The sequence below is a fragment of the Bidens hawaiensis genome, unplaced genomic scaffold, assembly GCF_021521415.1.
Source record: "Bidens hawaiensis isolate Kalapana, Puna unplaced genomic scaffold, B.hawaiensis_p1.1 tig00051236_1, whole genome shotgun sequence".
NCBI lineage: Eukaryota > Viridiplantae > Streptophyta > Magnoliopsida > Asterales > Asteraceae > Bidens > Bidens hawaiensis.
Window position 1 is genome coordinate 62,367 of NW_027499167.1, and position 25,161 is coordinate 87,527.

The window sequence follows — 25,161 nt, forward strand, 5'->3', positions numbered from 1 at the left end:
ACCACCACCACCCACAAGCCACTGTCAAGTACCAACTCATCTTATCAATTGAAGATAAGATAGAAAAATTGATACGAAGTTAGGGTTCCATCACCTCCTCTCCTGTCATCTGAGCATGGAGCCTCACCATACGCCACCTGTGAATCGAGGTTACTCGCCGGAACATGGTTATGGGCAGAACCTAATTCAGTCATCGTCGATGCTGTTTCTTTCTCTGAAAACCGTCTTCTGAACCGACGAGCAAGGCGAAACCCTAGCCGCCGCTGTTACTTATGTGGCCACCATACTACGTTCGCAGTCACAGAAGGTCACCATACTCTTTTTGCTGTCGCCACCATACGACGGTTGGATTTCCGGTTCAGATCTGGAACCGACAACCACCACCAAGGTCGGTTTTGTTCTGGTTTGAAAGTGAGCACCGGTTGAAGGAACAAGGATTGCTGGTTCTAAACTTTACAGTTATGCGTTTGCTAGATGTGTCGCCGGAAAGCCAAAAGGGTCGCCGGAATAGCGTTTAGATTCTGTTAGATGTAAAATGGATCTATTTTTGCATTTTAAATATGTATTATTTTTGTGTTATATGTTGAAAAGACTACATTGCCTCTTATTTTAAAAGTGTTGTTAACAGAAAGATAACGGAAATGACTCGTTTGGGTCACTTTTGGTACCACAGGGATTCAACTAGTTAAAAAATTTTTTCGGGGACTCAATGTGGCTCCGCCCTGCAACCACAGGGACGAAAATAGTAATTTTCTCGTCCCAGTTATGTTGCTAAAAGTTTTGTACTATTTGTTTCATGACTGTATAGGACAAGGCCCACTTTTCCGAAAGTATTTGTGTGCTATTTACAATATTGTTGTGGCCTTTTGTTGTTGGAGTTTTGTTATTATCCATGTTGGTCGGCATCTTTTATTCTCGGAATTTCATGTTTGAGTTTGTTAGGGAATTGAGCTTGTTCATGTTTGTTTGTGTTAGTGACTTTTGTAAACGAACTAACCGATGGTAACGAACACAAAATGATGGGTCCATTTACATAAAAAGCATGGCATGTAATTACTAAAACATAACTACATTAGATAAACCTTGATATACCATCATCATCATCGTACTCAGTATATCTCACCAATAATAAAGCTACGGTAGGGTCTGAGGAGGGTAAGATGTAGACGGCCTTACCTCTACCCCATAGGGATAGAGAGGCTATCACCGTTGAGACCCCTAGCTTGATAGTAGTTTTGCATCAAGCCTTGGACATAAGGCACATAACACTCAATCATCGGGACACCGGTTGATCGGTGCATGTACCCTTGTCTTTCGGCTATCAACGCCACCACATGATGCCTGATTAACCTTCCACCACTTTTAACGTTATTTTCACGAGATTAGTAAAATAACGTCAAAATTAGTACAATTCACTTTTGCCCAACCGAGGGTTCACACATATATACATTATATGCGTGTACTGCAAGAAGGGCGTAAACCTTGATATATGTCTATATCAAGGTTTTTATGTGTGAAATTGCACATATAATTGTATATATGTCCAACCTTATATAGACAGAATTACAAAAATTGTCATTTATCTTTGTAGCAAATTTCACCCATTGTTCTTTATCTTCAAAATTAACATGTATTATCCTTTGTGTTTAGAAATCTGACAATGTTTGTTTTTTAACCATAACCCAACTAGTTTTTCTCGTTAAGTCAGGTCATGTGCAAGACAAATGAGGGTAAATTAGTCATTTTAACAATTTATTTAAAAAAAACATTTTAGTAATTAAAAGTAAAAGAATATATATATATATTCTCTCTCTCTCTCTCTCTCTCTCTCTCTATCTCTCTCTCAATCCCACATCTACAATATTTACCATCACAATCCACCACCACTACCATCAACCACCACCCAACACTATTTGTCCCATCCATCAACCACCACAACTCTGCCAGGAACCACCATTACGTCACCTACACACCAGCATTGCAGCCTCCACCTCCGAAGAGAACCACCACAACCACCGTCCTTCACCACCTACTCGAAAACCTTTACCCTACAAACGTTCGTCGTACACCCTCCACCGTCACCGCTGCAACCACCCATCACCAGCATTCCCATCCCCAACCACCATATCCACTACCCTCCACCACTATATATCAACACCATCACTGCAACCATCACCCTTTATCATCTATAACAAAATGCACTCAAATTAAAGCATTGGCTACCACCTAAAAAAACCCTAAAACCAATCACAAGGAGCGGTGGTCGATCGGTTGTTGCCACAGATCCAATGAAACTAAAAAACCCAAAATTGGACCTGAATCACACCTGAATATAATCAAATCAAACTCGAATCGGACCTGAACTAGGCTTGCCGCTAACAGTCTATCTTGTTTCCGAACATCGTTTTTTTTTCCGACGACGGTTATGGTGGTAGTCGGATGATGGTGCCCCACTGTCAACATCACCCATCACCACCACTGATTCCACCATAAGAAACTACACCCACCGTTTCTCAGATTTGTAAACTCGATCCAAGAACCCATCTCAGATTTGTTTGGGGTTAACGTTCCGATAGGGGGTTGAATCATTGATTAAAATTCCGATGAAACTGTTGGTGGTGGGGGTGTCTTGGTAGTGGTGGGCGACAGGTGGTGGCTGGCAGAGATGGGCGAAGGTGGTGATGGGGATGTCGTGATGTTTGGCTGGGAGAAAGATGGGAGAGAGAGATAGTATATATGTATAATAATTTTTTATATATTTTTTTAGAAGAAATCGATATCATAAATTCATTATAAGCTGTCAAATTATCAAACGGATTCAGTTACAATACAGAGGCAGGTAAGCGGGCTACAAGTTGCGCCGCCACCCCCTTTTGAATGGCAAAACCGATCCTACTGAAAACATAGTTATTGTTCTTCGGCGTCGTTGAGTTACTAGGCACAACCCGCTGAACTTTTTTTAAAAACGTAGCAGCATCGGGAGTGAGAGACCCAAATGTATCAAAAGCAAAAGGGATGAAGGCATGTTGATTTTCAGCACACACCTTCTCGTGCTTAGTAATTTTTCCTGCTTCTGTCATTAGCACCACCTGCCTAGCAACAACACCAGTGTCCCTAAGCCCGACAAGGGGGGACACGCCAGTAAGGTCCACACAAGCATGCTCCCCCCGCCCATCCAAACACAAGAATGTCCGCTGGTCGGAGAGTGGACATTCCTTCACACGGATCCGACAAGAAATTCACAGGAGCCTCTTCTTTTGCCGAGATTCCCGCCCGTTTTAACACATCACAAAGGACATCCCTGACCAAATCATATCTATATTTAAACCCCGGGAGTTCTTTGCAGTGAACCACGTGTTCACCAAAATTATCTAAACAAACTTTACGACAGACCGGGCATGGCTCATCAACTGGGAACATGGGGATCATTAAACGATATTTAAGAATGGCTCGGTACTCCGCTGCTGACATGTGCTGGCCTAACCCTTCGATGGGGGGTGACAGTCAAAAAGTCTTGAGCATGAGGAGCTTGAAGACATTCTAATACCGCTTTCTACCGAGAAGACAGTCGAAACTTTTCTCCCAAACTTTGGACGATTTTACTATAAAGGGCACTCGCCAAAGCATTTTGGGCTTTAGGGGGGTTTCCTTATTAGCGAGCAATACATCGCACACCCAAAATCGGAATCTAACCTATCAATACCACAATCACGTAAAATGTGGTCCTGTAACTTCCAAGATTGTGTTCTCGAGGCAATGAAAGCATATGTGGAAACATCCTCAGCTGAATATAACCCTAAACCACCACAATGGATAGGGTGAGAGGCCAGTATCCATTGAAAATCACCAAAAAACGGACCCCCACATACCACAATATCCTCAATCGCCGCTCGAAGCTCTTTGTCAAAAACAAAGACAGCTTCTTTAACAAACATAGGCTGACATGTTCGGAGTCCGAACAACAACTTAGCCACCCCCATACACGAGCGAAGCAAGAGAAGCTCACATTGAGGGTCACGCAGGCGAGAAAGACATCTCATTAGTTCCACTGCTCTTGAAGCTCTAGTAATGGCCAAACTACTGATAAACTCAGCGTCCCGACTAACTGCTCCTCCAAGGAGTTTTACCCCTAACTCCGGTCTCCCAATCCCAATAGGAAATAAACCTATCTTTGCCTTTACCCCATTGCACGACGACCAAGATACTTTGGTCTTTTTAATATTAAGCTCAAGCCCCAAACTTGTCCCTCAGATCTAATAATATCCAAGGCTTTAGCCACTTCAATGGCGTCTCCTATAATCGTGCCATCATCTAAGTACCACGCGTGGAAAAGTAACTTACAACCATCCCGCACCCGATGAATGAGGGGGTGTAAGGCTAATGCAAAGAGAAGGGGTCCTAAAGGATCGCCTTGTTGAACCCCGATACTTGACTGGATACAATCATTCCCTACATATAGCCTAGCCGGTTGCCCGTAAAGAAAATTAACCCATAGGGAAATAGAAGGGCATCTGGCACGAACCTTCTGCAGGAGTGTGGTCCTATCCACCAAGTTGAAGGAATTAGAAAAATCTACAGTAAGCAAAGCCAACGACCCATCAGAGTGGAACATGTTAAGAAATCTATTCGCGCTATGAAGCACCGCCTCCGCATGAGCAATGCATTAAAATATTTTTAATTTAATAGATAAAGTGACCAGTTTGCCCTCATGTGCAATGCACATGACCTAACTTAACGAGAAAACTAACTGGGTTAGGGATAAAGGACAAACGCTGTCAGATTTTTAAACATAAAGGATAATGCATGTTAATTTTGAAGATAAAGGACAATGAATGAAATTTGCTACAAACATATAGGACAATTTCTGTAATTCTGTCCCTTAATTTACGTTTCATGAAATATGATTAGTGATTTAGTTTTTGTATGCCAGGTGAAGACATCCTACCAATGCAGTTAAAAGGTGTGTTTAATAGGTGCATTATGCATTTATATGGGAAAAATATATACAGAAGGGTATATATGAAAAAAGTTGAATTGTTGATCAAGGGAGAATGTTTAGGGTCAACTACAATGGAATCCGACCTTCTTTCCCAAAGTACAACCTTATTAACAACACATATACAACCATACCAAATATTACAGTACTCTTTTTATTGCTAACAGTTTAAATTTTTTAACTACACTAACACAACTAGCAACACCAACCGAAACACCAAGTAAATCCAATCCTAAAAATGGCTAAAAACATCCTAGTGCAGAAACTAAACTATGATGTTTACACATTTAATCCTATATAACAAATGGAACTTTCATTTGCAGATTATCCTAATAAAAAGATGAAATCGGTCAAGGCGTGAAGGATATAAAAATTCATGTGTAAAAGACGGCTCTCTTGAACGGCATCGGGCAAACATCTACAACTTGTTACAGCATATCATACAAGTTTAGGCTCAAATAGGTACCGACCAAATTTTGCAAATGCGATTTTTGCAACCAATGTATATAGATTATAAACAACTACAGATGCCATATGACCAAAATGTAACCACACATGGATCCCATAATCCTAAATTATTTTGTGCATATTGAGATAAAAGTACATAATCTGGTATAGTTGCTTGATTTTGCTTTAATGTCTATGTGATAGTTTAAAACTTTATGGCTTTGTTTATTCGCGTTGTAAATTGTCGCTCTCACCGCATCACGCGAGTTTTGTACTAGTATATATACATAAACATTATGGGCTAGGTTTAAAGATGAAGTATGATTTTTGTAGAGTTTATGGATTAAATCTTTAAATGTTTTATTTTCATTATGTGCCCATTTTGATTTTAATTTTACTATATATAATTGTGAAGTTTGGTGCCGCTTGGCCATCTATTGGTCCAAGTGGCACCGCACCATTGGCCAGACCGATTTTTTTTCTTTTTTGGTTTTAGTTTGATATCATAACGAACATATTAAAAATCGACCGAACTCGCGTAGACTTACCGTCATAATATCCAGGCCCGACAATGCTCAGGTATTACCAACGCCCAAGTTTTACCGATTCACCACCGTAATGCTCGAACTGACAACGCTCGGTTTTTACCAACACTGTGGTTTTATTTATCTTTTTTAGTCCTGGTACCGTATCAAACGTATCCAAAACCACATAATTCGCGTCTCCTTGCCGCCGCAACGCACGACACCGACAATGTCTAGGTTTTACAGACTCACTAACACAACACTGGGGACTGCAATGCTTGGGTTTACCGACCGAATAAACATTGTTTTAAATATATTGATCTCTTATTTGTTAATTTGACGAACTTATTTTTTTGGATTTTAACGATTGAGTTTTAACAATGTTGGTTATACCGTAACTGAAATTGACCGAATTCGCATCGACTTTCAATCGTAACGCTCGGGTTTTCCAGCGCATGGGTTTTACCGACCTACCCCCGCAACACCGGGGACCACAATGCTTGTGTTTTACCGACCGAATAAACATCGTGTTAAATATATTGCTTTTTATATATTAATTTGACGAATTTATTTTTTGTGATTTTAGCGGTTGGATTTTCAACGTTGTTTATACCATAACGACCGTAACCGATACTGATCGAATTCGCGTGGACTTTCCATCATAACGTTCTGGTTATACCAACCAATTGCCCGGCGCATTACGCCAGGTAAAATTCTAGTTAACTACAAATTCAAATAACATTTGTCACTAATTTCTTTCGAAGACGACCTTTTTTTCACTGAATACCTATTAAGGCCTGATAGACCTACTAAGCCCCATAGAGCCCGTTAATACATACATGATCTAAGATTTTCTGTTGGTAACTATTAAGGCCCGATTGACATAGTATGGCCCAAGAAAACCCATTTAAGACATAGATAATATAATATGACATATTAAGGGTTGATGTAGATATATTAAGGGTTGATGTAGAGGTGCCTAAATCGAGTTTTTCAAACACTTAAGGTCAGGTATGAAATCGGGTTTGGGTTTGATCAAGTATTAGAAAATCGGGTTGGCAAATCTCGGGTCGGGTTCTGGTTCAAGTCCGGGTATTGTCTTTAAAAACCATACCTATGTATTGGGTTCGGGTTGGATATAGAACCGGGTATTCTAATATCGGGTGTTTGAATACCCGGTTCTATACCCGACCTGAACCCGATGCATAGAGTATGGCTTTTAGAGACAATACCCGGACCCGAACGCAACTTGGGTATTACCAATACCCGATTTTTTAATACCCGATCATACCCGAACCCGGTTCCATACCCGAACCCGGGTATTTGAAAAACCCAATTTGTGCACCTCTAACTCTATGTTGATGGACATTGTAAGACCCAACGGAGTCCAGTATAATTTTCCTAACTAAGGCCCAATGAAGCCCAAACTGATTTGGATTACTCAATATTTGTCTAATTATGTTTTTATATTTAGGAGTTTTATCTATTTTTAGAACGACGTCTTTTTTGTATGTAGGCTAATACACTCTTTTAGAAGTTTTATCTGTTTTTAAAAAGAGATTTGTATACATTTATTTACATTTGATTTATTTTGTTTGCTAGTTTATAAAAATTAATTTCTAAACTATTAATATCGTTTATTTACTTTATTTTTTAACCAATATTACTTAAATTACTAGTATTTATCAATTTCTTTATTTTTTTAGGTATTCAGATGGAATGTGGTCATGTACCACAAATCTGAGTAACCACATCGACCAAATAGTACTCACCGACAGATTTCCTATGGATTTTAAAGGGGTTGAAAATTTTTTGACTAATCACCTATGGGGATAATTAAAAATAGGAAAAAAAGGTAAGCATTGATATGCGACGAAACCGCAGGAAATGTGTTGGAAGATTTATGATGGTTGAATCGGTCAAAAAAATTCCACTGGTGAAAGTCATGTTTTCTTATTTTAGTTTTAGTCAGGCACAAACTTTAGTAATAGAGCTCACAAGACGAACTTCCACACACTCCTACATGTTTTAACCCTCAACAAGCTTTCTTGAGCTAACGTAATTACTAAATTTGTGTTAATTGAATTTAAGTCAACTTAAAAAGATTTATGATGAGCTGGTGGTGGAGTGATAAGGAAGAAACCGGTGTTTCATGTGATGCAGGTTCGATTCATGCCTACATCCTTTAGTTTCAGCGGCACCAGAGTGATGACGGGAGACTAAACGAATATGTGGCGTTTACTAGTTGGATCCTTCAACTGAATGAGTTTTATCTCACTGCACAGTTGTGCCTTCGAACGAGTGTTCACGGACGTTGACCTTAGATGAGGGTTTTCCCCAGATCGAAAGACGAGTGTATTCCGATGTGATGAATTTAGCCAGTAACTCATTTAAAGGATTCGTTGGGCGTTAAAAAGTAAGAATTAAAAATAACATGATTTCAAATTATGGATAATAGGTAACTGTATAACAGATTAATTTTTTAAATTGAAGCTTTACGAAAATTTAACCAAATTGAGTTTTTATCAACTTATAAATATTATTAATTCGGAAAATAGGAATAAATAAACTAAAGTGATATCTACTTATTCTAATAAAGTAAAATAATTGTAGACACGTATCGGTTGTGGTTAATCCTCACAATTTTTTTCCCTCCAAAACTAATATATGTCGTAATTCAATAATTATTCAGTTTCTTTCACACTCCCTTTATATTATATCTAGAACATGATTAAATTATTCAGTTTTCATTAAACTCTATTTATATTATATCTATACATTTTATACAAATAAATATTTACATATTATACTATTATACGTTGTTAGAATATATTTCACAACATACTTGGTGAAATTCAAAAATCAAGAACAAGCTGTGTTTGTTATATTAAATATTGAAAAGATCAATATAAATTTAATTGTTATTATTAAAATATTATACTATGTATATTGTTAAAGATTGTAAATAAAAAAAAACAAAAAAAAACTCTAATATGTTTTCAATTTACGAAGTAATTTTTTTAATTATTAAATTATAAATATATGTTTAAAAGTTGATCCATTTTTTAAAATAAATCTATTTATCTATTGGTTCTTTTGTACATTGCCATATAATTTTTAAATTATAATTATATGATTTAAATCTATCTATTTATTTTTTGGTTAATTTAGTAAACTATACATATATTTTTCGAAATTTGTTCATAACCAATTTTCTTTCAATTATACATATATGATACTGAAAATAAATTTTCAATAGATGGCGTGTTCTTGGATATGTTTTTGCACATGCATTATTTTTTTTTATTAAGTGCATTGTTTTTTTAAAATATCATTTTGTGATCTAAATAAACTCTATTTATGTATAATGATACAAGCATAGATGTAATGCATTTTTCTATATACATTATGAATTGCTTTACTTGTAACTTAATTATTTAGACCATTCCGCGTGTTACACGGGCTCTAAAGCTAGTTATAAACAAATAACCTTTTAATATTAACTTATTTAAATAAACTTAAAACTAGTTGACAGGATAAATATTTTCAAAATTAGATATAATCATGGAATTCATGCCTAATAACTTCATAAAACTTAATATATAAGTTCAGAAAACATGAATTATTGAAATAGTTACAGCTGATTGGAACTCTGATGCCCTGTAAAAGCAATTAGTATAGAAGCAAAGAATAAGTTTATGTTTCCTAGTTTTCTAAAGCAAAAGGTGAAAAGAACAAGAATAATCCCACACCCCCACACAAAACAGCATATTTTCAACTAACATAATTTACTTTACTTATGTATCCTGCTATCAGATGTATGCAGCTTTGTGTTCAGTATCCAAACTGGTTGATTCACCGAAAGGAAAACTACAGTTAGCGTATGACTTGCACTATTCAGCCACATGAATCTTGTTGCATGGAGATTCTTGTTCTCCAAATGACAAAAGTAAAAACCAAATGTTGTGATTTACTAACAGATTGAAGCAAGGAAGATGATTCATTAAGAAGAACAATCACTTTTTCCTTTATTAATGAGTATATAAAGCCAACAAGGTTACTCCCCAACAGAATATAACCAAGCAAGTTACTCTCTATAATATTCTACATAAAATAAATATGGACGCCTCGTTGTCCAAGTTTAAGAAGGGCATACCAGCGCTTACCTTCGAAAAGAAGGCCTCAACAGGGACAACTTCTGCAACCAGTCCAGTTCACCAGCAGCAACCGCAACAGCAACCGGTTGCACAGCAGCTCACGAGTCTCGCAAGTTATCCACTTAACCACAAAATGAGCAACCCAGTGGTGCACCAGATGGCGGGGCCAATGCAGAAGAAGGTGAGCACAAATGAGCGAAACTCAATCTTCAGTGCATCAGACGACAATGTGATCATGAGACAAGTTATCGACACCCATCTCCCGGATGGCACTGACGTTGATGTCAAACCTCTTCTACTCGTCATACAAGATATCCTCAAACATTCCACCGTCAATGCTGATCATGTTGAATTGGTATCGTTTATTCGTTTAATATTTTATTTGACATCATTGTGCATATATGCATCTTGTGTTGAACAATGTGGTTCTTATATTTTTGGTGTAGGATGTACATGCAGATGGGGAAAAACCAGATCATAAATCCCATCAGACCAATGTTGTGCTCATGCTCAATTCACTGTCTCATATAATCGACAAACTTGCAAGAGAGGTATTATTGAAAAACCGAATGTACATCCTAATCATATCTGTATGATCAATTTTTTTTAGGTAGTTAACATATAATTTAGTTACTACAACGCGATCAAAACCTATTTGTGAATTTTCAGATGGCTGTAAGGTGCTTAACGGGTGGGGACGGGCACGCCACAGCCCTCGCACTTTTCCACTCCATGGGAAACTTTCACTGGGACGCAAAGCTGGTGCTAACTCTAGCAGCTTTCGCTCTCAACTATGGAGAATTCTGGCTGCTGGCTCAAATTTACTCATCAAACCAACTTGCTAAATCTATGGCAATCCTTAAACAAGTTCCAGCAATCATGGAGCATTCTGCTCCATTGAAACCGCGATTTGATGCCCTTCAAAAACTCATTCACTCCATCCTTGAACTTACTCAGTGCATAGTTGAATTTAAGGATCTTCCATCTAAGTATGTAACTCCTGATATGCCTGTCATGGCTTCAGCAATAAACACCATTCCTACTGCTGTTTACTGGAACATTAGAGGCATCATCGCGTGTGCCACGCAAGTTGCTAGCTTGACCAGCATGGGCCATGAGTAAATAAATCTTATTTTCCTTTACCTAAATCACATTTGTTTTTCATTTTCAGTTATAAAGATGGTAATTTCAGGTATGGGATTTCATCTACTGAATTGCAATCATGGGAACTATCCACCTTAACTTTAAAGATCAATCACATCCACGAGTTTCTCAGGAAACAACTGGAAAACTGTCGCCGTATTGTTGGTATGTTAAACATATAATAAACGATTGAACGAGTGTAAACTGTTTGTTACGGGTGTCCTTTTGTTTGCTTGATGTAGGAGAGAAGATAGAAGTTGAATTCAGGAGGTCTTTCAATCACCTCTTTGAAACGGTCCATTATGATAATATGAAAATCCTTAAAGTCTTGATTAATTCAAGGAATGATGTACAGCCTCTTTTTGATGGATCTTCCAAAAAGAGGGTATTGTGTAGCTACAACATTATCCAACAAATTTAAATTTACACAAACTTATATTGTCATTGACACTATGCTAAACTGACTATGTAACAGGTTAGTCTGGAAGTTCTTAGAAGGAGGAATGTATTGCTGCTGATATCAGGGCTAGATATGTCTCATGAAGAGCTGTCAATTCTTGAGGAAATTTATAGTGAGTCTCGTTCTCATGGAACACGGACGGATGGTCCGTATGAGATTGTGTGGATGCCAATTGTGGATCCATCTCTACAATACACCAATGCAATGGACATGAAAGTTGAGGAGATGAGAAACAAAATGCCATGGTATTCTGTGTACCACCCTTCAATCATCGACAACGCGGTTATCAAGTCGATTGGAGACAGGTGGCACTTTAGGAACAAGCCTATCCTAGTAGTGTTGGATCCACAGGGAAGAGAGTTGAGCCCCAATGCCATGCACATGATGTGGATTTGGGGGAGCAATGCATTCCCATTCACCAACAATAAAGAAGAACTGTTGTGGAAGGATGAGACTTGGAGGCTAGAGTTGCTTGTAAGTGGCATGGACCCCAACATACTCAATTGGGTTAGTTCTTCCAGTTTCCAACTACCCTTTTTGTTTAATAAGTAATATATATTATATTTTTTATGATGATTGGTATTGTGTAAATGTGTAATACATTTTGCAGGTAACACAAGACAAGTATATATTCTTGTATGGAGGCGATGATGTTGAGTGGATCCGCAAATTCACGTCCACTGCACGAGCCGTGGCAACTGCTGCAGGCATCCCCTTGGAGATGGCGTATGTTGGAAAAAGCAAGAAAAAAGAAAGTGTGCGTCGCGCTTTGGCTACCATAAGTGTGGAGAAGCTTAGCTACCGCTGGCAAGAAACTACCTTGATGTGGTTCTTCTGGGCGCGGTTGGAGAGCATGTTATACTCCAAGATTCAGATAAAAAAGGCTGATGATCAAGACCCCATGATGCAACAGATCAAGAAACTGCTCAGTTATGACAAGGACGGTTCGTGGGCTTTGTTTTGTAGAGGATCAAAGATTCTGACCATCGGACACGGATCAACCATGATGCAAACATTATCTGATTTCGACATGTGGAAAGAAGATATCCGGTCAAAGGGTTTTGATTTGTCGTTTAAAGACTACCATGACAAGCTTCATGTTGCAGCAAACAACTGCTGCCGGTTTGAGTTTCCGATTGCTGCTAGTAGAGTTCCAGAAGGCATGAGGTGCCCCGAGTGCCATCTCCTCATGGAGAAATACGTTGCTTTCCTTTGTTGCCATGATCAAACTGGCCTTCTTGAACCTTATTGAGCACCATCTACATACAACTACCAAGCATATTGTTTCTGGCCATTGATGGTCTGAGTGTTTAAATAAATGAGTGTTGTATCTTTGTTGTTTCTCTTTGTACGAATGTTAACAAGCTTTTCTGTTGCTTGCCATAGTAGTTTTCCTTTGTATCATGATTCTGAATCGAAGAACTGAAGAAATAAACAAAAATTTCAGTCATCCAGCTTGATTTTGACACTATCTTTTGGTATTTGAACACTAGTAAATAATGTTAAGTTTGATGTATGTTATTGTCATAACTCGCCAATTGAACCAACAATACAGATTCTGTTTGGTATGCGATAATGAAATGGATGAAGGAATGGAACGAACGTGGTAATGGAATGGAATGGGTTATAACCATTCCAATTAAATGTTTGGTTACCATTTGGGAATGAAATGAATCATTACTTTGCGTTGTTTGGTAGGCAGGAAAAAAAAAGAAACAATTAAATTAAATTGGTAGTGAGTGGCGGTGGTGGTAATGGGAGATAGGTGGCAGTCGTGGAATTGGTAGTGGTGCGCGGTGATTGTGGTTGGTAGTGGCAAGTGCTAGTGGGTGACGAGAGATAATGTGGTTGGAGGTGGGTGGTGGTGGTAGGGGTGGGTGGGTGGTGGCGATAAAGGTGGAGGGGGCAGACAGTCGTGGGCAGCGGCGACCATTGATGGCGGTGGTGGTGGGTGACAGTGGTGGACGGGGGAGGTGGTGGTGAGGGGCGGAGGTAGTGATGGGCAGCTGGCACTTATGGTGGCGGTAACGGCAGTGGTGGTTGATGGTAAGTGGTGGCGTCGACGGTGGTGGAGGTGATGTTGGGTGAAAAAGGGAATGGAATGAAAAAACATGGGGTATGGGTGGAATGAAATTAGGGTGTTTTACGAGAAATGATATGGAGTAGGTAATAATTCATCCATTCCGTAAATCAACCAAACACATTTTTCTTCATTCCCTCGCAATGGGTCATTCCATTACGTCCTCCATTCATGTATACCAAACGCTACCTTTCCTTTTGACAGAAATCGCCAATGGCTGCGGCACCAATCACCTTTTTGGTAGAAATAGCCTTTCCCATCAGCAACACCTTTACTTTAGATTGTCTTGCATTCTTTCTCTCTCTGCACGTCTAACACACCTACACCTCCAGCACCAAATCACCAATAGCAATGGAAAAGGCCTTAGTTGTGATCAAACCTTGAACATGCCATTACCTGTGATCAAATGTTTGAAATAAAACATTAGTTCTAAAAATGTAGCCACAACCACTTTGTTATAGTTTTAAAGGGTACACCACAATACCATCAACATGTTATATTTAAGCAATCACATACAATATATTATTTCTCAAAAGTAATATATATAAAAAGGTCGACCCCTGGAACAATCAAATCAACTCGGTCCGTTTAGATTACACCCACACTGGTTAAATTTATGTTAGATTTGTACGGTGTTTTCGGGTCTTTAGAAAGTCCACGCCCCACCCTACTTGTATGTCAAGTAATCAGGGGTGCGTAATAAACAGGAACAAAGAAACAATATTTGGTAACACCCAAACTTTATTGATCAAGTTCAGTATGTAGGTAATTAAGTTAAGTTAGTTAGCAGATTATAAATATAACCCCTTTTTAACTTTTCCTCATAAAATCCACATATCCTACTGTATTCTTAATTAATAAAAGAAAATCATACCAACAAGGTCGGCTTTGAAGTAGGGCAGGTGTAAAAATGTTATTCATTAGGAACTAGTCGCAACAATTGGATACATCATAGATCTAAGAGACAATACTGAGATGATTCAAGCTGAATGTTTATTCTCATTAACGTTTAACCGAATGATTACAAGGATTAATACATGCATACAAACATACGGTTAAGCTCAATCCACCTAGAGGTGGCCATAGATCTGCAAAAGAACAATAGCATCAATCTCCTTCCAAGTGATGAACGTTGGGTCGGTTAGGCCAGAGCCACGGTTCCATCGATATGATTCATTACTCTGTATCCGAAGGCGTGTAGTTGAAATTATTTCACCCACAAGGAGTAGATAACCTGGGTACCATCAAGCGTACGTACTTTGGTCTGGATGTTTGTTACCGTGTAAACCAGATAAAGAGGGAGTGGTTTGTCGACAGGAGGTGGTGGGTTTGCATCGTCACCGGCCATAGAAGCAGACAGTTGAGGGAGAAAAACAAACAGAAGACGATATGTAAAGGAGGGTGGTGGCTGAGATTAGGGGTATGTTTGGCAAAACTAGCTGGTAGCTGTAGCTGGTGGCTGGAAGCTGGTGGCCGGTGGCTGGAAGCTGTAGCTTTTTAGAAATATTTAGGTGTTTGGTAGAGTAGCTGGAGCTTTTAATTAAACTAACTGGTTGCTCGTGCGGTGCATCATTCTAATCCGAAACCTATTCTAACTTGACCGCTTTCGACTCAAAACTGTACCAACGTGAACTGAACTAAATTAACCCCCTTTGCATTGACTCATTTTGACCCTAATTTGGTCTTACACATGACCCGGGCTTTCCTGACTCGACTTGTTGCCGATCCTGACCAATAATCACATAATATGCTAATATTTTAAAATTATAGAAGTATAACAATATGATACTCAAATTAAAGAGAATAAAATGCTCGTTTTTATGATGTAATTTTTAAAAAAAATATATTAACGTGTGAAAAAGTTATTGCCTTTTAAAAAGTCATGGGGTTAGTTGGTTTTAAATAAGGGTTAAATATGTAATTATTATAAGAATTAACAAAAGTTTATGGAATTCAAGTACCAAAATTGTAAAATATGAAATACCAAAAGCTTGTAGCTTTTCTCTAAACGCTACTAGTTGGAGCTTTTAGCTTCAAGCTTTTTCTCCTGACCAAAAAGCTTAAAGCTACTCTAACCAAACAAAACTTTTCAATAAATATGAGCTTTTTCTTAAAATCTTGTAGCTTAAAGCTCTTAAAAGCTCCTAAATGCACTTTTTCAAACGTACCCTAGGTCGAAACCTAGAAAAAAAAATTACTTGTGATACCACATTAACTATAATGATTCGAATCAGTTATTCTCATTAAACCCAAAGAGGTATAAATAGGGTTACATATAACAACCGAATCATACATATTGGGGAAATGTAATCAATCTAAATAACCAGAATATACATAAAATAAACATAAGGAATACAAAGATATTATGTATCTTAGAGTATCTTCAAATAGAATGAACAATGTCAGGAGTTCTACTCGCATTCGCTGGAAATATGCATTACACAGGCATGCCAACCATACGCTTAAATCACACGCGTATGGGTCTTATCCCAAGCGAATGGCCTTCCCATACGCTACAACCTAGGCGTATGGGAGCATATCTAAACGTAAGGGGTTCATACGCTAACTAGCTAACGTGTGACTAGTTATAAATAAGCGAATGGTCATCTATACATGCATACTTAAGCGTATGGGCATTGCTATTATATATTAGTCCCTAAACTACCTCTTAGACTATTCGAACAGTTACATACACAAACAAGCTCTCCCATTTTCGTTGCTATCGAATGATTCAACTACAATCATCAGTCACAATAAATGTACTAACAAACTCCCTCTTGATTGATGATTCTCGGGCTTGTGTAGACAGACAAATCTCTAAATCTTGTAAGTGAACCAATAACTTATAGTTTCTCGTATCAGATCCCCCTCCCCTCAAGGTAAGCATTTCTAGGTGATCATTCTGATCATCTAACTGGGTCAATCTTTCAACAATCAGTTGCAAGTCATCAGCTATCTATCAGCATTGGTAAAGCAAAAAATATCTTTATAGTTAACCTCATCACACATCTTCATGAATAACCCGATCATTCGGAATCTTTCACTTTGATTTTCCCTCTCTTGATAACGATTATCCTAAAATTAACTCTTTGAAGCTCTTCTACATCCTTTTAACTTACTTGATAATGAACAATATGATTCTTCAACTCAATGACAAGACTCGTATGTATTCTTCATTAAGGTCAACCCGTTCTATAATCGTCCCCTTCAATAGAAGAAATCTACCAAATACTCATAGACACATAGTTTGGAATTGAATCCTTAGAAAGAAGTAAACGAACAGACATTTGTAGCCGAAACAGTCAGGTTTCAATCTTGAAAAAATCAATTAGTAATCATTGAAATGTTGCAGCTGTTTAGTCTTGAACTCAGTGAAACGTAGCTTTGCCAAAACATATTATCACTCGTATTGCAGGAAAGTTTCAAGAAACTCTTGCAATTGTAGGAAGATACCAATCAAAATAAACTCATTGAAATTTTTATCTCCCCTTTTCTTATAAATTCGTCAAGGTCGTGAATAAAGATTCAAAAGTATTAATGATTTCCTCTTTTAAATCAATCGTGTTCTCCCCTTCGGCTAGTAGTACGTGTGAAAAGTTGATCAAAAAATATTGTTGCCAAGAAGAAGGCCACCGTTATTCAGAATATCCTAGAAAAATTTTGTTTAAGAAAATTTTTCTAAAATACTTTTTTTTAGCAGGGGTACTCGTCTTCCACATGATAAATGAGCAAACCATCCTCATACGCCTCATTTTCTTGATTGGACTGCCATTCGCTTAAAATGTCTCTCATTTGCTTCATATTACACTCATATGCTTACCATCAAACGAATGACCCTCATTTGCTTGATCTTTATGCATTCGACGTATGGTTCATCAAAACTCCAAGCGAATGAACCAACCCTTAAGAGAATAGTTAGAAATGGTATCAGGATAATGACTGACAGTTGAGGCATATGAAGAACAGTTATAGTGAATGATGAACATATACTGAAGATTCACTCGAATGGAAGTTTTTTGAAGGTTTGTTAATGGTGGATTCTACCAACAACCACTCAAATCATCATATTAATCCAACAAAAATCTCACATCGAATCCTCGAATTCAATAATTTGTCACTAATTAACATTCAGTTGCATCAACTACAGTCTCTTCAGTCCAACTGAATTCAAACAGAGAATGAACACGAAAAACTATGTATCGAATCAAATTTGCATCGGAATTTATGTGATATGATAAATCAATTGCATGTTCGAATCAAATGCTAATCAATTAATCAAGTTATCATCTCATAACCTAACTCAATTTGATTAAACACACATTCGTTCAAATTGTTAACACTTAAAAACCTAATCCGCCATTAACGAACACAATTGATCTTAAATTATTGCTTAAAATCAATCATTGACACATAACCAGACAACCTCAAGCGTTGATACCACTTGAAAAACGTTATTCACCAGAAACTAGTCTCCATTAGATACATCATAGATCTAAGAGACAATAATGAGATGATTCGAGCCGCATGTTTATTCTCATTAACGTTTAACCGAATGATTACAAGGATTCAGACATGCATACATACATACATACATACATACATACATACATACATACGGTTAAGCTTGATCTGCCTCGATGTGCACCTCGAGGCGGCCTATCATCTAGATAGAATCCGATATGGAAACATTACTCATTGAATGAACAGTGCCATGAGCTATACTCTCATTCACTGGAAATTTATCTTGTATAGGCAGGCCACCCATACGCTTACATCACAAGCGTATGGGTATTACCCAAACGAATGCGTTATTGGCGGATGTTTCTTTGGGCCAAGGTGGGCCGCGGCCTCCCTTGGTAGTGTATTTTTTCCGGAAAAATCAAAAAAAATATATAAATGTATTGAGTCAGGCCCAATCAAGTTATTTGAATCCGGCCCAACCATACTATTTGAGTCCGAGCCAGCCTTGATTTTTTTAGAAAAGAAAGTTTGTTTAAAGCCAAAAACGAGAAATCGTTTACGAAATAAACATATAGATAAAGAAAGGCTAAGAAATAAAACTAAACAAGACCAAGCAGAAACCCAAATAAATTTAAAACCAACAAACAGAAAAATATTAAACCCAAAATCCAACTCTATCATCTAGTTGATGTTCGAACACAACAACAAATGGAGTTTTCATTGTACGTTGGCTGCTGTATGACTTACTAACTTGTGAGGTTCGGCACAAGAGTCAGATTAGAAGCTCAGGTTAATTGGTGAAATCGTTTGAGTGTGAAATCGATTAATCGATTGAATGGGCACTGTCGCTGTTTGTTGAGGCCTGACGTTCGGAACTAACTTGTGTTGGAGTGAAATTGATTAATCTAAATAGTCAACAGAAGAAAGCAGAGACCAGGTTCAACAATTCGCATTTCACCATTTTGTATTTTTTTTTCAATTTGGTAGGTTAGGGCTTGGAAAGATTGTTTGACCCGGCCCGAACCAGATTGCTGACCTAAATCATAGAAGCACAAAAAAACAAAAATGAGTCTTGTGACTTTTAGCCCATGCATACTAGACGCTCAAGATCCGCCACTGGAATGCAGAATGGTCTTTCCATACGTTACAACCTAGGCGTATGACATCATATTTAAGCACACGGGGTTCATATGCTTACAAGTAAGCGTATGACTAGTTATAACTAAGCAAATGGTCATCTATACATGCATACTTAAGCTCCTAGACCATTCCTATTATTACATATTAATCCCTAAAGAATCTCTTAGCCTATTTGAATAGCTACTGACACAATTCATTGTACTAATAGCATGGTGGTTTACAACCCCTGACCCAATCACCTCGGTAAGCCCAAATTTTTTAAAGTTTATAAAAAAGAAATATGTTTTTAATGTTTAAACCCAGTAACTTAACTAATTTAAGCTCATTTTTATTAAAAAAAAATTTGTACAACCCAAATCATAATTAAGTAAGCTCATTTTTAAATTTAATTGTTTAATCTCAATAAAAAAACCCTTTTCTTAAGGATCAAACTTTTTTTTTTTGCTTTTGGCTCAAAAATTTTTAACGATTCTCAGAGACAGCCATGCACACCAGTAAACTAGTAATAACTTAATATGTAAATATTTTATTAGAATTAGAAAAATTATAACATAGAAAAGAAAAAAAATCAGCATTTACTTCGCGGAGTATAATAACATTAAAAGACAAATTGATGGGCCTAGTTTGTGTGGGTTGTACTTAGTCTACACTAAGTGGGATGGGCTACGGGTTTATCATGTAAGCCGATATCTCTTTAGAGATCTCGGTGGGCTTTTGGTTCATATGGGATTGGGTGTTTGGTTCCCTATATATAGTGCATGTATTGTATAGGGTTAAGGTTGTTCATTCACTTAATTGTATTGTGTGTTGGCCGTCTACGTGTTTGCGAGATGTGGTTGTAATAGTGCTTAAGCACCCGACGTATAATAAATATATGTGTGTTTTGAAGCAATCTCGTGTTGCATTCTTGTGTTTACTTGTGTTCTTGAGTCACCAACAATCTCCCCCTAGATTGGAACACCTCAGCTGACCCAAAACATTTCTATGGTTACTTACACTTAGCAAAAATACACATCAAATCAAAAATCAAAATTACATATTCAAATAACATAAGCAAATTACATAATCAGTTGTCATATTTACCCTTTCTGACCAGTTGTCAGTGGGATTCTTCTTCAGATCTTCCTTTACTTGCTCTGCCCATTTCTTGGCAGCCATTGAAGCAATGGACTCACCAATCTCTTCTTCAATCATGACATCAGTATTCAAGTTGGCTGGTTCAGCAGTTTCATATGTTTGACTTTGGGGTTGAAACATGCTAACCACCATAGCTAAGGAATTATCAACTTCCTCAACTCTATTCATCTTAATCAACTCCTCTATCATCTCTTGATCAGCCACATCATCAAGTACTTCTTTTGCTATGTTGGCTTCATTGATCAAGATCTCCTGCTTTGCCATTTCTTCATGAGTTAAGGATTGGCCTATTTTCTCCCTTTCCATTGACTCTTTGATAATTCTTTCTTGTTCTTTTAAGGCAGCGGCAGCATCATCTCTGAATAAAACATCCTTTTCAGGATATGCCTTAAGAGGCTCTTCTTCTATAACCTTGGCCTTTCCCTTTTCCATTCTCTTCCTTAAGTTTTCTTCACTTTCAGGAGGAAAGTCATCAATTTCCTTTTTTTTAAGGACTTCCAGTTCTGAATCATGCTCTACCCTCTTGGAACTTTCTTCTTGGTCAGTTTCTGGTTCAGTGTATATAAGTTCCTCAGTAGCAGCATTTTCATCAATGAATTCTTCAGTTTGTGGATCAGTGACATCACTAGGTACATCAGTAGCTAAGGAATTTGTATCTTCCTCAGTTCTCCTTTCCTCACTGCTCTCCTCTTCATCTCCATACACATTCATAATCATATTCAATGCATTCACATTCTCACCTTCTACACCTGAGACAGTTGGCATAGAATCATTCTCCCCCTGATTTGGGGCAGCTGAGGTCTTCTCAACCTCCTGCTCCAGGGCTTGAGTTTTCAAGTTTGCCTGCATCAACTTCTCTAACAGAATCACATTCTCCTGTGTTACTTCCTCATTCCTTCTTCTCAACTTAGCATTTTCTTTCATTAGGGTCAGAAGGTCAGTTTTAGTATGTGGTGATGTAGGTGGTGTTGTGAAGAATTGTTCATAATCAGGTTGTTCTGTGGTGTGAGTTTGGAAGGTAGATGGTTGTGGTGATTGTATATGAGGTGGGCTAGTAACATCTTCTAATCATCCCTTCTGTCACATGTATTTCCTGACCAGCAACGGATGCTTCAATTCTTTTCCCATTGACATCTTCTACAAGTTCTGCTGATCTCCAGAAGTTAAGTGAGTGATTTAGAAGTGCACACATATTATGTTTCTTTTCAAAGAAATACTTTGGCTGTTCTTCTTCTGCCATGTCTGAAACACATAAACAAACACATTCAAAGTGAAATTAGTCATAAAGTTCAGTACTTTAGATAATTTCAAGTTATAAAAATGAAGAAGAAAGAAAGAAATCTTCATGAACCTGTTCTTCGACAAATTAATAACCTAAACACATAAACAGAGTATTAGTAATCAAATACACAATCAAAGCCCATTATAGTCTAATCGTGATCGGAAAACACATCATTAATGCTTACCGAGTCGGAATTAGAGGGCTAATTTAAGTTAGGGTTTGGATTAAAGATGAATGTGATAAGTCGGTTAGGTTTTCTTTGGGAGTAAGGATTTGCAGTGGAAGAGAGAGAGAGGGAAATAATGTTGAAAAATTTGCCTAACTCCCCTTTTTATACCTTTTGAAAGTGGGTTTTAAATGCTTTTTGTCCTTTTGTGAATTATTAGCTGTCAACCAGTAACATTATCCACTTGATATATTAAAAACATTTAATTAAGTTCATAAGACCTTACTCGAACGATTAATATATCCATAGTCTACTCGGTATACTTCCACTTACAAACCTTACCCGGTCAAACTTTGCTTGGAAAATTTTCATTTTGGATATACAAAGTTTGCTCGAATTCGTCTATTTATAAACCTTGCTCGATCAAGTAAATTAATTTAAAGTTAAGACATGATGAAGAAAGCTTACCCGAAATACTAGATTTCTTGAGAAATTAATCACAAGGCAAATAATCAAGTATAATCATCAAATAAACATCCTTACTAAGAATCAATTAAGATCCCCACATAGATTTCTCAATTTCAAATTAAAATTTATCTAGAATGAACCCTCATAAGAATCATAATCAATTTTATCATAATCAATTTTATTATACTAACTAACATATTCAATCAAGTAACACATTTATTCAAGTATGCTTGAAAATATAATGTGCCCGAGCAACCTTTCTGATGTAAAGTGTGCCCGAACAACAATCTCATGCAAAGTATACTCGAATAACCTTCATATAGTACAAAGTGTGCCCGTAAAGGAATTCTGGCAGACAGTGTACTCGGAAAGTTAAGTTTTGAAATTACCAAGTATATTGAGGGAACAAAAGTGTACCCGAAATATAAAGTGTGCCCGGAAAACAAAGTTTGCCCGAAAACACTTGTAATTTCAAAGAAATCATACACCCATATCACAGAACATGCTTGGAATGAAATTAAAACACATAGACATTTAAGTGTGCTATAGTCTAAAATTTCATAAAGCTTTCCCGAAAATCCTATGTTAGCACTAAGCTTGCTAGGATAAACACATTCAATCATCTGGTATCCCCTTACTCGAGGGATTTCAACATGTCAAACCATACCCGAAAAATGACAAACTTAAATAGTAATATCTAAACATGCCCGGAAAGATTAACAAACCTTTCCTAACAACATATTCACACAAATCACAAAGCTTACTTGATGTACTTGACTAAGTTCATAAAGTTTGCTTGGAATCACAATCAGCATATAACATGCATAGCTTGCCTGAAACAAGAATTTCTTGTTAAAAGCTAGCTATAACAACACATAATCATCTCAAGACTTCAAGCTTGCTCGAGAAATGAGTACAACAGTGTACTCTACCTGGAAAGTGTAAACACTTCAAAGCATGCCCGAAAATCATAAAGTTAGTCAAAAATGACTAAGCTTACTCGGAAAGGTTAAAAATTATCAAACCTTACCCGAAACAACATATTCACACATAATCAAGTCAAAAATGACTAAGCTTACTCGGAAAGGTTGAAAATTATCAAACCTTACCCGAAAAAACATATTCACACATAATCAAGTCAAAAATGACTAAGCATACTCGGAAAGGTTGAAAATTATCAAACCTTACCCGAAAAAACATATTCACATTTAATCAAGTCAAAAATGACTAAGCTTACTCGGAAAGGTTGAAAATTATCAAACCTTACCCGAAACAACATATTCAAACAGTTTGTGCCCGGAAAGGTTATAATGCATCAAACCTTACCCGAACTTACATATTCAACCTATTTTAGGCAAAATGCAACACTTTTTGACTTAAACCACTCTGTCAAAATATATTTTTCTTTTCAGATCATAGTTTAAGAGCAAATGGTGCATTTAGAGATCAAATTTCAGTTATATTTCTCTTCAAAAGAATTTCTTCCATTTACTGAAAAGATCTCAAGAATGGGATCATATTGACTAAGTAGCTATCTCAATACTTCACTCTCAGCATTATTATGACAACATATATAGGTTAACAGCAGGTATAAACTTAGCATGAATTTCATCTCTTTGGTGATATGATTTAGGTTCATTTAAAGCATAATGCATTAATGGTCAACACTGTGCAATGATGCCTCATATCTCTTCTCAAAGCTTATTTGGCTTTCCCCAGATCACCCAAATTTGACTCCAACCTCCTGTATTTGATCAAAAATAGTTTCTGTATGACAGAACTTATTGTATTTTTGTATTTTTAGATTCAAACATATATAGAGGTTGAACGTTGGACTTACAGTTAGCAATATGCCTTTCATTCAAGATGAGACAGAATTTGCCAACATCTTTGTAGTTCTTGTTGTAACCCTCTTGTTTGATAAAATATTTAAAACACTTATCAACTTTTGGTGATTTATTCATTCTTCCCCTTGTTTTTGATATTTTCTCAAATTTTCTTAAAGCATGTTCTTTGTCATATTTAAAGATGTTTAATTTTTTGGTTGACCAAATCACAACAAGCTTGTGTATGACTGGGTAATCACTTTTCTGCCTTATCATTCGGAGAGATTTATCTTGAGACATGCAAAGACAACTATGCATCTACACATAAAGATTAGCATATTCATCATATTTATATCACCTTAGATTTTACATCATCATGGGAAAGCAACCATACATGTTAATGACTATACTAAGGTCTTTTTAGCCTATTAATTCCATATGATCAGCTAAGTAGTCAATGTACTATCATTTCCCATAAAAACACAGTTTAATATTCAATCACCCCAATATTTATTCATTGTCAGGTTAATGGTTATCCTATTTGACCAAAAGTGGTCAACAGGACCAAACATACATGTGAATATATGTCCTTTCAAAGTAAGAGCTATTGACATAGTTTTAAGTGAAGGAATAAGAAACAAGTTATAATTGCCCCAAACGCATTCAGTTTTCAGGTCAATGGCTATCCTTTGAATCTATAGAGATTTAAGGACCAAACATACACAAGTGCATGTCCTTTCAACTGGGCAAATGACATAATTTTCAGCAAAAACAACTACTTGAGACTTTTCCTAAAAATCCTTCTTTTAAGCTTCTTTTAAAGCTTGAACTGAATAATCTTATCATTTCTCAACACCATTAATCAACTTGCTCA

At 37.0% G+C, this 25,161-nt stretch overlaps 1 protein-coding gene across 1 annotated transcript; it reads left to right on the forward strand.

Annotated features, from left to right (window-relative positions):
* Window positions 1-9,585: 9,585 nt before the first annotated feature.
* On the forward strand, window positions 9,586-13,075 carry LOC143598902 (protein SIEVE ELEMENT OCCLUSION B-like). Its single transcript, XM_077076995.1, has 7 exons — window positions 9,586-10,479; window positions 10,571-10,675; window positions 10,794-11,242; window positions 11,317-11,432; window positions 11,510-11,652; window positions 11,743-12,234; window positions 12,338-13,075. Exons 1-7 carry the CDS (start codon window positions 10,087-10,089, stop codon window positions 12,977-12,979), a joined length of 2,340 nt encoding a protein of 779 aa, XP_076933110.1. The 5' UTR covers window positions 9,586-10,086; the 3' UTR covers window positions 12,980-13,075.
* The last annotated feature ends 12,086 nt before the right edge of the window (window positions 13,076-25,161 follow it).